The 15,617-nt window shown below is 33.0% G+C and overlaps 1 protein-coding gene across 1 annotated transcript; it reads right to left on the reverse strand.

Moving 5' to 3' along the window:
* Nucleotides 1-5,740: 5,740 nt before the first annotated feature.
* LOC118050117 (leucine-rich repeat receptor protein kinase HPCA1) lies at nucleotides 5,741-13,285 on the reverse strand. Its single transcript, XM_035060366.2, has 19 exons — nucleotides 12,853-13,285; nucleotides 12,262-12,382; nucleotides 12,090-12,161; nucleotides 11,712-11,786; nucleotides 11,548-11,619; nucleotides 11,202-11,363; nucleotides 11,024-11,098; nucleotides 10,744-10,815; nucleotides 10,583-10,654; nucleotides 10,402-10,470; nucleotides 10,224-10,298; nucleotides 9,243-9,314; nucleotides 8,974-9,111; nucleotides 8,365-8,846; nucleotides 8,107-8,265; nucleotides 7,894-8,030; nucleotides 7,093-7,312; nucleotides 6,642-6,886; nucleotides 5,741-6,384 (listed from the first exon to the last, which is right to left on the reverse strand). Exons 1-19 carry the CDS (start codon nucleotides 12,932-12,934, stop codon nucleotides 5,905-5,907), a joined length of 2,880 nt encoding a protein of 959 aa, XP_034916257.1. The 5' UTR covers nucleotides 12,935-13,285; the 3' UTR covers nucleotides 5,741-5,904.
* Between the last annotated feature and the right edge of the window lie 2,332 nt (nucleotides 13,286-15,617).

The following is a 15,617-nucleotide window of genomic DNA, read 5'->3' on the forward strand; positions in this document are numbered from 1 at the left end:
TAGTCATTTAAATTGTCAGAAATAAATTCTGGTCAGTCAAGAGATAGGAGCCAAACACACGGGTCACCTCCGACCCCTCCCCTCCACCAACTCTTGCAATAATCCATTCTCTCCCGGACTTGACAGCACCGGGCCTGAGAAACAACTAGCACAGCACGCGTGAAATGTATTGATCCTTGACGGCACTGCAGTTTCTCATGTGATGCAAACAATTAGTACAGCGTACAGGAAGTGCTGGAAATTTATTTAACTAACATGAATGAAAAATCCATCAAACTCTTGGTTTTTTTATTTAAATAATTCTTAATTTTTTTAGATTTAATTCTTGATTTATTTTATTTAATCAAAAATTAATAATGATTGGAATTAATTAATTCTTTATCTTCTAGATTTTTTCAGATTCTTATAATGCTCTTCATCATCTTATATTTTTGTGTTCTATTCTCATTTTTAATTTTTGATTTTCCTCCTAATCTAGATATTAGGTTCATCTTAATTATTATGATATATTTGAATTTTATATTTTTTTGTTCACAAACACTATTTAAAAGTGCATATAAACTGAAGTGATGTTGTTGAAGTCCTGAAAGACATTCCAGTTATACAAGTAAAAAAGTAATAAAATCTCAAGGATAAAAGATTTTTCCTTAACAATAACAAAAAATTCATTACGTTAAACTACTTCAACAAATAAGTATACTCTAGTATGCATGTTAGAATTTTGAATTAATATCAATTGCAGATCTGATTATATGTTTAATATGCATGCTAGAATTCTTACTTATTTGCTCTCTTAGTTATTTTTATTTTTCTTATTTAGTTTTAAAATAAAAATCTTATACTTAATAATTTTATTTTTTCTAATTTGTTTGGGATCTTTATTGTTTTTTTTTTTCCTTCAAGTTTTCAAGTTTGTTTATGATAGTTTTTGGGTTTATTTAAAGAATTGTAAACTTGTACTTAAAAAAATTATTTAATTATAAAAATTATGAATTAAAATTTATGTGTTATCCTTTCTTTTTAAAAGTTTTGTTTTCTTATATATATTATATTTATTGTTTATATTTTTATCTAGATCAATTGATGATATAAGAGCTCTGCATCAACTTACTTACACTCCCTGATAACAATAACATAAAAAGATAAAAAAAAAAAAAAAAAAGATTACGAACATTGTCAATAAAAAATAAAAAAAATAATAAAAAAGTGGAAACCGTCAACAACATTATTGACCACTACAGTACTTCATTTTGTCCTCCAATAGTTGATACCATTATCAATGTTATGAAAAAAGAGAGTCTTCGTAATTCTTTATTATTAATAATAATTGAGATTCTTCGCTACCAGGTCTTCCCTTTATATATCAAATCATTAGATTAACCTGTATAATTTATTTCAATTAAAATAATATTATTACATTTTTAAAAAATTATATTAATCTTTAAAAAAAATTAATCTAAAATTAGATGTTTCTATGCGTAAATTAAAACTTAATTGATTCTGATTTATTTAGCAATGATAAAATTGAAAAATAAGTGACCAAACTCAAGAGGATGGGTTCAATCAAGCCAATCCGAAATCCACGTTGGGTTTCTTGAAATAATTAAATTATAGTGTACATACAAATATTGACTTTTATTAAAGTTTCCCAATTGTAACACTCCACGTCTCAAAAACCCCATAGTCACATTCCCTCATTCTTCCTCCCACACTCTGTTTCTTGCTTTTGAGCCTGTTGAATTTGGATGGGATGAGCCTTTTTTTATTATCTTTTTTTTTTGAAGTTATATATATATATAATTAAAAAGAATAAAGTTTGAAATTATAAATATGATTAACTAAAAATATTTTTTATTGCAAGCTACGATTCTTGGATTCGAGCCAAGCCCAATGAAGTTTTTTGTTGAAAACCATGTATAAGTTATTATTTTCTTAAATTTAATGATTTTTTTCTATGATACAAGCAGTTGAAAAAGAGATACGGGGACGATCTTTCAACTCATTTAGATATCGATCTGGATTTATGGTTGAAAGCAAGATTGTCCTATGGACCTAATAGAAATCAGGTGTACGGACTACACTGAAGCCAAACTTACAGACAACCCATAGTGCTTCGATAGTTGGATGCTCGCAATCGATTCTGAACATTCAGACTTTGAATTTTGCAACGACATTAGACCAACGGGTACAGGATCGGACAACCCATCTTAATGATAAATATGAACGAATCACTACTGATTATAAAGAACTTCGCTTTTTGATAATGGAGATGAGATCATAGATGAGTGGTTCATATGCAACCCCTAATTGGCCCTACGGTTCCCGGCAACCATCAGCTTTTCTCCTCCAACGTCGCTTCTATTTTAGATTTATTGTATTTGAATGTACAAATGTTAAAATTTGTAATAAATATTTTATTTTTATACTAATTTATTTTATTTTAATTATTTTTCTACTTTTGTTCAATATTTTTTTTTAAGAAAATATTTTTAAAATATTACTAACGGAGTTACCAACTGCACAACTCCATCAGTATATTCTAGAGAGTTAAAAAACAATTACTACAAATATCACTATTACTAATGGGGTTACCGACAGAACTAGACTATTGATATATTCTAGAGAGGTGAACAAGAATTATTGCATATGTTACTGTTATTGTTAATGCACCGATGGAATTACAAATGGTATTCTATTAATGATATATTATATTCACCGATAGATATACTAATAAAATAAATAAATTTGTTTGTAGCGTGCTCTATTAATTTGTAAATCTATTAGTATATTTAGTGGGTGTTTGGTTTTATGGTTCCGGGTGAGGTTCACCCGCAACCACATATTTCAGTGTTTGGTAACAGAAGAAAAGGTGATTTTTTACTGGTGGGACCCATCAATTTACTCGGTTTCACCACAGTTTTGGAGAAGCAGCAAAATGCTGCTTCTCGTGATGATCTCAACAGTGGAGCATGGCTCCACTGTTCATTGAACAGTAGAGCCATGCTCCACTACGCACTGTTCACATGAATAGTTTTTTTTTTTTTATATAACCAGTGCACAAAGTTTTTTTTTTTTTTTAAAAACTAATACAGTTAATTAATTGCACTCGTATTGTTCACGTGAACGTGAACAATATTTGTTTTTGTGTTTTTAAAAATTAGTTTAAGGTAAATTAAATTTGTTCGTACTATAATCTCAATTTTATTCCTGATAATATTTTACTTAATTTTATTGCACGCAGGATAAATCATGATAACTGTAGTTATTGTCGAATGAATTTTGTATGTAATGAAATTGTTGATTTTTTTGTAAAAAAATTGTGTTTTACTCGAAAAACTAGTACTTAATATTATTTAATAACACTAAATAAATTAGAAGGATATCGCATGATGACGTAGCATTTGTGAAATTTGATCGCAATTCCAATTATGTTATTGCTAGGCCCAGCCCAGTTAAAAAAAAATTCATTTTTTATTTTTATTTTAATATATATATTTTTTAATTATTTTATAACCTCAATTTGAAAAGCATTTTTTAACCAAACACATTAAACTACTTTTTCTTTAACCTCAATTTCAACCACAGTTTTAACCAAACACTTATTTTTTTCAAATCAACCTCAACTAAAAGTATTTTTTATAAAATAACTTTTTTCAAACCACAACCACAACAGCTACCACAATACCAAACACATCTTTATTATTGACGGATTTAATAACAGTTCATAAATTATCAATATGAGTTTTTTCAATGGATTGTTCATGTCCGTGAGTTTGTTGATAACATACGTATCGACAAGCTACTAATATAAACACTCACAAAATTTTCTGTAAATAAAACTCAGTGGTTGGCTAGTCATTTAAATTCACATAAATAAATTCTGGTCAGTCAAGAGATAAGAGGCAAAGAAAACTCCAAAAAATATTTGAACTCACTCGTGGAAAGAATGCTTCCGTCAGTCACCAGCTTGACCACTCAGCATTTGTGATAGAGAGAAAAACTTGTCTAAGTGACGACAGCTGAAAATGATCCTTAAAGACATCAGAATTTCTTCCAAACGAATCTGTCCTTGTAATTGGAAACACACTGGTCCCCTCCGACCCCTCCCCTCCGTCAACTCTTGCAAGAATCCATTCTCTCTTGGCCTGAGAAACAACTAGCACAGCATGTGCGAAATGTATTGACCCTTGACGGCACTGCGGTTTCTCATGTGATGCAAACAATCAGTACAACATGCTAGAAGTGCTACCTGGAAATTTATTTAATTAATATGAATGAGAAATATACCTAAAAACATTCTTGGTTTTTCTACTCAAATAATTCTTAATTTTTTTATATTTAATTCTTCACTTATAATAATTAATCAGATGTAGATAATGGTAGGAATTAATTCTTCATCTTTTTACCTTTCAAAACTCACTATTAAAAAAAAAGGTGAAAAAAAAGTTTCCAACTTTAATTTTTTCAGATTCTTACGGTGCTCTTAGTTGCCTCATATTTTAGTGTTTTATTCTCATTTTAAATTTTTATTTTTCTCTCAAATTTAGAGATTAGGTTCATCTTATATAATTATTAAGACACATTTGAGTTTCATATTTTTATTTTATTTTGTTCAAAAACATTTTTTAAAAGTACTTGTAAACTAAAATAGTATTGTTAGAATCTTGAAAGACGTACTACAAACATTCTAGTTACAGAGATGAGAAGCAATAAAATCTTAAAAACAAATGATTCATTCTTGACAATAACAAAAATTTCATTACCTTCCTAATTTGTTTTGGATCTTTATTGTTTTTTTTTTTTCCTTCAAGTTTTTTTTATGATAATTTTTGGGTTTATTTAAAGAATTATAAACTTGTATTTAAAATATTCAACTATAAAAATTATGAATTAAAATTCACGTATTATCCTTTCTTTTAAAAGTTTTGTTTTCTTATATTTATTATCTTTATTGTTTATATTTTTATCTACATCAATCGATGATATAAGAGCTCTGCATGCTCTGCATCAACTTGCTTACACTCCCTGATAACAATAACATTAAAAAAAAGAAAAAAGTGGAAACCGTCAACAGCATTGGTGACCACTACAGTAGTTCATTTTGTCCTCTAATATTTGATGGCCCATATCATTATCAATGTTATGAAAAAGAGAGTCTTCGTAATTCTTTATTATTAATAATAATTGAGATTCTTCATTATCAAGTCTTTCCCTTTATATATCAAATCATTAGATTAACCTGTATAATTTATTTTAATTAAAATAATATTATTACATTTTAAAAAAAATTATATTAATCTCTAAACTTTTTTAATCTAAAATTAGATGTTTCTATGCCTAAATTAAAACTTAATTGATTCTGATTTATTTAGCAATGATAAAATTGAAAAATAAGTGACCAAACTCAAGAGCATGGGTTCAATCAAGCCAATCCGAAATCCACGTTGGATTTCTTGAAATAATTAAATTCTAGTGTATATACAAATATTGACTTTTATTAAAGTTTCCTAACACTCCACGTCTCAAAAACCCCACAGTCACATTCCCTCATTCTTCCTCCCACACTCTGTTTCTTGCTTTTGAGCCTGTTGAATTTGGATGGGATGAGCCTTTTTTTATTATCTTTTTTTTAAAAACTTATATATATATAATTAAAAGAATAAAGTTTGAAGCTTTGGAGATTTTTTTTCTTTTGTTTTGAAAGATTCAAATTTGCAAATTCACAAACGAAGAACTGCAGTTCTGAGAATTCATGTGCTAAATTAAATATTCACAAACCAAATAACTACAGTTCTGATGCATTATATGCTACAAAGTGCAAACAACACAAGAAAAATGGCAACTCGGTACTCTCGAGCAAGAAGCATCACTGAAACACTTGCCAAGCCAAGCTCATACGCTCACTCATAGTGGCTCTACCTTCGAAACTGGGAAGCCCCCACTGTAATCAAAGGCATCCTTGCTAAAAATGTATGGATGCTTAGCGCCTCCCTTGCTTGCATCGTCGTAACACGCCGAAGTGGATGCAGAATCCGCATTAGGGTTCAGACCAGCAAGCTGCAAGATATTCTCAATCTCTTTCACCACTTCACCCATTGTTGGCCTGTCACTTCCGCTCTCTTCTACACATTGCAATGCAACGTCCACAAACTTATCTAGACCTTTCAATGTTGTGTCTAAACCAATGCTTGAGTCAAGAAGCTCGCCGAGGTTGTACAAATATTTTGCTCTATCCAATACCGTCTTTACCTCTCTCACCACGTACTTCCCCTTTTCTATCGGCCTTCTTCCGGTTAATAGTTCCAGCATGACAACTCCAAAGCTGTAAACATCACTCTTCTCTGTCAGCTGCTGGGTCATGTAATATTCTGGATCCATATAACCCTGGAAAAAAAAAATGCAATAATTAATACAATCAGTTCTATCCTCCAGTCCGGTCGTGCCAAAGCTGCATTTCATTTTGTAAGATCAACCGTAGTTTATGTAATCTCGTAATATAACATTTAACGAATCGGCCGGTTTGCATGTAGACACAGAGCCAAGATGATGGTTTTTTTTTTTCTTTCTAATTCCAGGATACCGTAAAAACAGTAAGAAATAATGGCATGACGCAGATGGAGTGGAGGTATGGAGGCACTGACCATCGTCCCCTTCACTTGAGTTGTAACATGAGTCAGATGACCCGTTTCGCTGTCTCCCATAGGCTTGGAGAGACCAAAATCGGCAACTTTTGCATTTAAACGCTCATCTAATAGTATGTTGCTTGATTTTATGTCCCTGTGGATAATGGGAGGGTTGGCAAGTTCATGCAGATAGGCCAAACCTCTTGCTGCGCCAAGGGCCACTTTTAGTCTCCTCACCCAATCAAGCCTGATTCCCGTCTTCCCTGCTTGGATTGGAAAGAACAAAAAGGAGAGTGCGAATTTTCATGAAAAAAAGATCAATCGTAGTTTATGCACAAGAATTAAAGCAATAGAGGTTTGTTAGATGGCATACACCAAATTTTCATGAAAAAAAAGATTGTATGGTAGCAAATTCCAAGTATCAGATCGAAGCATTGATAGCTCATATATAGGGGGGCGATGAAAGTACCTGATAGGCTTGCCATGAGACTGCCATTTGGAACAAATTCATATACGAGCATTTGTTCACCTCTGTCAAAGCAAAAGCCTATAAGGCTTACAACATTTTTGTGGTGGACTCTGGATAAAAGTTCAATCTCAGTCTTGAATTCTAGCCCACCCTGCATCGATCCTTGTTGAGCTCGTTTGATGGCAATTAGTTCTCCAGTAGGAAGAACTCCTCTATAAACCTGTAAGGATGTTATCATATTTAAATTCCATGTTTTTCCGAAACCAGAAAAGAACAAAAAAACATCAATGCGAGGGATTCTTCTTCTGGCAATGAACTAGAGAAAGCGTTTGGATCCCTTCAACAAGACAGTATCAGGGGAAATTTTTTTTTGAAAGAATCAGTAAATAATTGAAGTGCAGAACAAAAAAGCATTTCACTGGAAAGGTAAGAACATCAGCAAGTGTATTTTGAAATTATAATATGGTTAAGCAAATATTTTCCATGCTGTGTGAGAAATGAGCCCAGTAAAATTGAATACTAACAGGCCTCTTTTTCACAGGTTTTTGTCGGGTGGATTTAGGACAAAATTGGCATAGTTTACCATGTAAAGATTTTAGAAAACCAGACCAGATGTAGTGAAGTTGTAATATAAGAATCACGATTGACAAAAATCAAGTGTTGTGCACCAGTTCCGAAGAGCTTGAGATTAAGGGTTTTCTTGACTTTAATCTAAATGTGCAGCAGGAACATGAATAGTACAAATGCAAAAATCCATGCGCGGATACATAAGATGAGGCTTTCAGAGAGAATCAGACTTACGTTTCCATAACCCCCAGAACCAATGTCATTGGTTTCTGAGAAGTTATTGCTGTATTTCCTGAGCTCTTCAAAAGAGAAGTTTCTGGCTCCTTTTAATTGAGGAACACCTCCGATACTCTTGTTTGATTCCCAGTGTGCTGAAAAAGAAACAAAACAAATCCAAGATACTCCTTAACTGTAAACACAAAGTAAATAATCAAAGCCTTTTCATACCAAAAGGATTGTTTTGTTCAGTTGCCCTTTCTGCTCTCTTCTTTTGGCGACGAGCATAGAGCCCAGCGCCCAGCAATAGCAGCAGGAGGACAGAGCCACCCGCCGCAGCTCCAATGATAACACCAGTGTTTGATGATTTTTTTGATCCTGTAACTTCATCTGGATGAGTAGAAAGAGGGAGGAGAGAGATGTTACAATAAGAAAGGAGAAACAGTAGGATAAGTTTTTCTTGTAGTTTTGTATCAGTTATGAGACTACCTGCGAAATATAGATACGCGTCACCCATAAAATAGAAAGGTCCGAATTGCGATGGAGGCTTGAAAGTCTGGTTGCTCAGCGCAAAACCAATACTTGAAATTCCTGTTCGATTGAAACGATCTTGGCCAAATGGGAACACTTGCAGATTCAAAACAAGGTAAGTTGATGAATCTCTTCTTGGATGACTTAGATTAACTGAATCCACAGGAAGTTGATGTAACTTGAATGAGTCCATCAGGGACTTTTCAAGAACAGTGTAATAAGTGCTGTTTTCCAGGTTCGAGAATGAAGGAGCCCTGAACTGTAGAAGTCCTGTGTATGGAAATGCACATTTACAGTTCGGACTGGAAGTCTGATTAGCAAAGCACGAAGAAGCTACACAGTTATTTGGAGGCGTTGAATAGGAAGATTCGGTTTGGGGAACACTGCAGTAACTTTCTGTCACTGATCCTGTTTCCTGACAAACTGGGTTGCCTACAAGTCTGCAAAATTTTAACAGGTAAACAAGATAAAGCTAGAAACAAGCATACATCCTGGCAATTCGACTTTCCCAAGAGTACTGAAATGGTATTGTCTAGCAGTGTAATGGATACAAACAAAGCATCTTACATTACGCCCACTTTTTCTACTCCTGATCTTTTTATGAAGGCAGAAATTTGATTTTCTCGCAAATCAACCAATGACAGTTGGTTTATAGAGCTTGTTCCAATATCCAATGTGCCATTGAGCTTGTTATTTCTTGCATCCCTGTCACCAGAAGTCAAATCAGCTATCAACTAGCCATGTCATAACATGGAAATATCTATCTAAACCCATTTGTATGAATCCAAGAAAGGAATAGGCTAATTTTCGTTGAACAGCTTGAAGCTGACTCTTACAAAGTCTGCAAATTGGAAAGGCTAAAGAAGTCAGGAGGAATCTGTCCTGTAAGTTGCGTTTTCTCCATCACCCTGCAATGAGAAGGTAATGATAGCATAGTAAGACTGGGGTCTTAATCTCTTTTTACGTTTTCAAGTTCAAACAGCAACTAGACACTCATGCACTTGATCATTGTGAGCTTTGCGTGCATGCACACACAAAGAACCAAGAAGATAGGCAAGCCCTATAACTGAAGCTGGAGAAACTTATCAAGATTTACATCAATATGAAGAGAATGGATGGTGGGAAAGATAAGAAGGCTGCATTATGTCAGCAAAAGCATGAGAAATATCAAGTCTTGTGCCTTTATAAACAAATGCATATGAAAAATGAGGTTTCAGGAAGTGGATGCTAATAGCATTGTTTACACAAACAAATCAATAGCACATTTTATGGAAACTACAAGGAGATAATAGAGCTTTGGACGAGCAAAGCTAAATACAAAAAGAGGAGTTATGAAAGATAATAAAGCTGTGAGAAGCTTAATGTACTGGTTCATTCATCTACAAGTTAGAGATTACTCAAGCAGATATTACTTGCTCAGATTGGAGGTTAGACTCCCAAGTTTTTATGAGTTCAAAAGGAATTTGTACCAAAAAATAAATTAAAATTCAATAAGAAGATAGTACAGAAAGCCAAATGTTACAGAAGCGCAGAACGAATATACAGCCCAAAAATTATGCTGCTTAAAGGTGTATGTGGAGATAGGTGATTAGAAAATAAGAACTAATAATTTATAGAGAAACTTTCTTGAGTTTAAGAGAGAAGAAAACAAATGACTGATATGCCGATAGCGTTTCGACACGCAGATTGCTGTAATATAAGAGCTCATTCAAAGCAAGATGATGGAAAGCGTTTGTGCTTTTAATGAGCTTAGGAGTGTATATGTCATAGTTCAGGGAGAGCAGATTTAGACTGAGAAAGGAGGCAGAGAACCATACAATGTTGTCAAAGACTGCAAGGTTGAAAACCATGGAGGAAACTCTGTATCGTTAAAAGTATTATTGCTCATGTCCCTGCAAACAACATTTTCGTCAAAATAAACAGAGAGAAAAAAGTAGAGCTAGAATCCATCTCAACAATTGATTATATGTACGTCTAAACCATGTAAAATCTTACAAGTAGGTGAGAAGATCCATGCCAGTAAGGTTGGGAAGTGGCCCAGTTAACCCATTGTTGGATAAATACCTGAAAATCGGACACCAAGCAACACACTTAACATAGAAAAAACTCCCATAAGAGATATTAATGACTTCAATAAAACCAGCTGTAATGGAAGGTCTCTCCCCTCCATACTTACATCTCACTGACTCTGGTAAGATTATTGATGTTTGAAGGAACAGTTCCAGCGAGCAAGTTATTATCAAGACGCCTGTAACCGACATTGCATATACAATTACAACATTGAGCATCAGGAATCTCAGTACAAAATGACTTTGAGTCTCCAATATCGATACTTACACAACCTCCAAAGACGTCACAAGGCCAAGGGTGGAAGGAATGCTACCTGTCAGCTTGTTGCTCTCAAGAAGTCTGCCGAAAGAAGGACAAAGAGACCAAAAGAATCAATCAAAAAAATGCTTAAATGGACAGATATCTGTGATTATGAATTATGCAATTCCAAAAGATTCAAACAAAAGTGAAGTAATCTTAAAAATTCGAGAAAAGAAAAACGATCTCATATCCAATCTATGAAGTAGTTATTTAGCATCATCCAGCATTTGAACTGAATGGAACTTACATATGTATGAGATTCATCCCTGAGCTAAAAAGTTTAGGCGGGATTTGGCCTGAGAGCTGATTAAATCCAAGATGACTGTAAATAGGTTTTAGAGGAACATCAACACATGGAAAACAGAGTCGTTAATTATAGTTAGAAAGAAGCAATGAGATGGATAGAACAAAGAGAATCGACATACAAGTGTTTTGTATTAACCAGTAGGTCAAGGCCAGGAGTAGTCCCTGTAGAGACTGGGATGGGCCCAGTAAGCCTGTTATCAGCAAGATCCAGCCAATAAAGATTACTTAGATTGCCAAGTGAAGGGGGAATTGATCCAGTGAACCCATTAGAATTGAGAGATCTGCAGGTAATACCAGTGAAGAGCTTTAGAAATGATGCCACGGGCATAAACTGAACTTCAAATGATGAAAGAATATTACAATAAGCATGGACTGGAAGATGGTTGTTTATGAATCATGAACAGTAGTTGATACAGTGATGTTGCGGTAAAGCATGGAAAGTGTTACAAGTTGAAAAACACTTACAGATAGGTGAGCTGTGGCAAAGATCCTAATGTATCAGGGATTGGACCAGAGAAACGACAGCCAACCAGTATTCTAGAATGGAAGAGGGGGGGGGGATCAGGACTGAAACCAGGAAAGAAATTGAGCATCAGATAACATTATAGCGCAATAGAGTTTCCCCTTACAAGTTTGTTAGCTTCTTCAAATTCCCAATTGCTGGAGGAAGAGGGCCACTCAATTCTGTGTTGTAGGATAAATCCCTGTATAAAGATGCAATTATTAGAAATGTATCGTAGCAATCCTTTCCAAGGAAATCAATCCCTTTTTTCTATCATTTAATCGCTATATCTGAAATCAATCCCTTGGCAACAGTTAATTTAAGCGATGCGCTTCTCGAATACAAAAAGCTCTATACGCGAGTGAGGCATGAACTTAATCAGTACTTAACGCATAGCATCAACCTTTAGAACAGTAATCCGAGCACATTAGTTGTAGATTGGATTCTTGGATCCTTTTCATAACATAAAGAAAAAAAGGTAATAGTGCACAGAGTGAAGACATACAGAATCTGCAATTCTGACAAGCTTGAGATGTCTCCAGACAGTGTCCCTTTCAATCCCATGCTTGCCAATGTTCTGCAGATGAGAATAGTCAGATTAATCTAAAAAAGCAGAGGAAGGAATGATCTGCAAGCCTCAATAAGCTGTACAAGATGAAATAAAGCCAATGACTTACATGGAAGTCACACGCGAATTGGTGCACAAAATGCCATCCCACCTGCTTCCACAAGGGTCAGCCTCCACCCATGTTGGTGGAACGTTTTCCCAGACATCCTTGAGAGCTTTCAGAGCATTAACTGCATCAGGAATCAAAAGAATATACATATATTGAGGGTCTATATATGGAAAGCTAATAACGAATTTACAATAATTAGTCTTATTCCCCAGATTGAACGAGCCTAATGGACAATTCTGGGGCCTAGCACCAGTTCCAACAATCATCATATAAGAACAGGAAAAAGCATCCAATGAAGGCTGGATACACTTCTGAGTTTGACAAAGTATCTCCCAGCTCCAGCTTCTACTTTACAACCAGAATTACAGAATCAAAACCAAGTAAATCATATGCCAGAAATGATTCCCTGACTCTTGGAACTGCAAAAGCAAGTGGAATCTGGAGTCCTAAATCTACAGTTCATCTTAGTATATGTTAGACAAGAGGTCATTAGACAGCTGATACTAATTTGGATCAAAAGAGTGCTAAAACAACATGCATGTTCTAAGTAATTTACCAAAAACAAGAAAACACTAACTGTAAAGAACTTACGATCACCATTGTTAGTCACTGCTGGTGTGGTACAAACTTGAATTAGAGCAACAACCAAGAACACAAGAATTCTTGAACCCATTTCTCAAGTAACCCTACAGGAAGCTCTTTGTTTTCAGTTGGTAAAGTCGAAAAACTGAAATCCCATTTAGTATCAGCAGTTAAATCTCACACATGAAGGTCTTCAATTCAAACTGTTGAAAACTTGGCCTTCTATTTTTTCCAAATTATACCAAATCAAAACTCACACCCAAAAAAAATTGTCTAGTTGACTAATCTCCGCACGCTATTATACCAAGTCAAGAGGATTTGTCTTCAAGTTGAGTTGCACAATTTTGTCCATTTCTCATATCATGATCACAAGTTTAAAGAAAAAAATACAACATAAAATAGACTTCTCACCAAACACCTTCATTCAATTAATAATGAAAGGGGACAACTTGGAGGCCGGCTGGCGTGCTAGAGCAAGTCAAGATATCAAAAATTAATTTTCAAGCTTTTGCAATTTTCAATCAAACACAGAGATTTCTATTAAATTAAATTTGTTAAATTTAAATAAAACAGGCTTGTCTGAGACATGGGACCATCCAGCTAAGGAATTGGTGGGTTGTGGCATTAAATCTATGTAATAAATCCCACGAGAAACAAGGTCAAACGTATTTAATAAAGGACCTTTAAGACATTATGAGATAGGTCCTCGATGACCCAAGAAGGATAATATACCAGCAACATGGTTCCATGATAGCATTTTTATTTTGTATATACTGTGGTAAAAATAAGATTATATAGTATTATAAAAAAAAATTATTAAACCTAGTTTTATGTAAAGATATGTTAAAGATTCAGGTCAAATCAATCTAAGATCATATCATTTTTTCAAACTGTTTTTCTTGAAAAACATTAAAATGATTTTTTTTTCTAAGAGTTTGCTAAACATATTTAATTTAAACCAAAATATAATTAAATACCAAAAAAGCATGGGATAAAAAAGTTGTGGCAAAATACCATAGTTTGAAGATATTGTGGTTAAAAAACACGACATTTTAATAATGTTATGGTTTAGAAATGCCACAATTGTTACATGTTACGTTTCTTAATAGTGACAATTAATGTTGCAGTTCACAACCATGACATTAATGAAATATCATGTTTTTGAACCATGATATTTTCAAGAAAATTGTTTTGAGAAATTGATGAACATTTGATAAAATAGTTGAATTGTAGCCAAAACAGTTTGATTGTTTTGGCTATTATAATATTTTGGGTTATTTTCATGTTTTAAGCCTAAAAAAATGATAAAATCATAGTTTTTGTGTAATCTGAAATTTTATTTACTTTATGATTTTAGAGAGTTAAAATATTTATAATTTTATCAAAATATGGACAGAGTTTCCTTTATATAGGAACTATACTTAAAATTTTTATCTCGATTAAAAAAACCTGTAAAAAAACACAATAATTATAATCAACAAATTATAACTAAACTCAATATATTCTCATATCCATAATCACAAGTAGCCTTAGGAATACCAAAATATATATATATATATATATATATATATATATATATATTCATGCAAAATGAATATAAAATAATTCAATAATACAATATTCAAGTAATCCCAAAATATATAAACATAACTCATCTATTTATCTACATTTACACCATCTACTACATGATCTAGGTTCATCAGTATATATATATATATATATATATATATATATATATATATATATATATATATATATATATATATATATATATTCATGCAAAATGAATATAAAATAATTCAATAATACAATATTCAAGTAATCCCAAAATATATAAACATAACTCATCTATTTATCTACATTTACACCATCTACTACATGATCTAGGTTCATCAGTAGCACAATCGAATCCAGCTCTTACTCCTGTCTGAGTGGTTTCCTCCTCTGCCACAATATCATCAAGAGTTAGCCTATTTCTAAAAGTTTCAAGTTCAGTGTAACAAATATTTAATCACCTATGTGAATTTCACTTTTTTTTTTAGTACTAAGAAGATAAGATGCGACATCTTCACCCTCTCGTAACAAGAAGGCACCCTAATATTAATAAAATATTAATGTTCAATTAAAAAATAAACACATAAAACTCAATGCTTAACATATATTAATTATAAAAATACTTATGTGATGTTGAATCTATTGAGCATGTTACTTTTACTACATAATTTCAAGTGAAGGAATCTGCTCAAGATCCAAAATAATAACTCATCGTGTTATATTCATGTATCAAATTATATACTCTTTGTCAGTAACCACATAATGCATCTCTATAAATATCTCATTTCTTTGTGCATTCCACTGTGATATATAAGTATTATATCGGCCTAACTAGTCATAATCATCATTTTTACTCCTGCAAGTAATGGCGCACAAAACATCACTCAAATTGGTATTGGTTGAAATGTATTGTTTATAATTGAACTATCGCATTACCCAATCTAGGAAGTGTAGTTTGTCCATCGATCTCAAAACATATTAGGGGGACCATTGTTATCCATATATTCATCCTGCTAGTGCAAACAGCTAGAGTAACAACCAATATTTCTTTCGAGTAAGGTGTCCAAATAACCTACATATTATAAGTTAAATAAATATCAAACTACAATAATTTGATGCAATTAATTATTTTATTTAACAAATAATTCAAAAAATACTTGGATAACGTGCCTACCGAGCTTGATCTCTGTATTTAGAGCCCGCCCACATGAAGATTTTCT

Source organism: Populus alba, chromosome 4 (genome assembly GCF_005239225.2).
Source record: "Populus alba chromosome 4, ASM523922v2, whole genome shotgun sequence".
NCBI classification, from domain to species: domain Eukaryota; kingdom Viridiplantae; phylum Streptophyta; class Magnoliopsida; order Malpighiales; family Salicaceae; genus Populus; species Populus alba.

Bases quoted from the DNA above. Each gene is read 5' to 3' on its own strand.
- LOC118050117 (XM_035060366.2), bottom strand. From the start codon at position 12,934: ATGGGTTCAAGAATTCTTGTGTTCTTGGTTGTTGCTCTAATTCAAGTT. The intron at 10,471-10,582 runs GTAAGTATGGAG...TCCGATTTTCAG, and splicing joins CTTACCAGAGTCAGTGAGAT to GTATTTATCCAACAATGGGT. The intron at 8,031-8,106 runs GTATGAAAAGGC...TTTCTTTTTCAG, and splicing joins TGAACAAAACAATCCTTTTG to CACACTGGGAATCAAACAAG.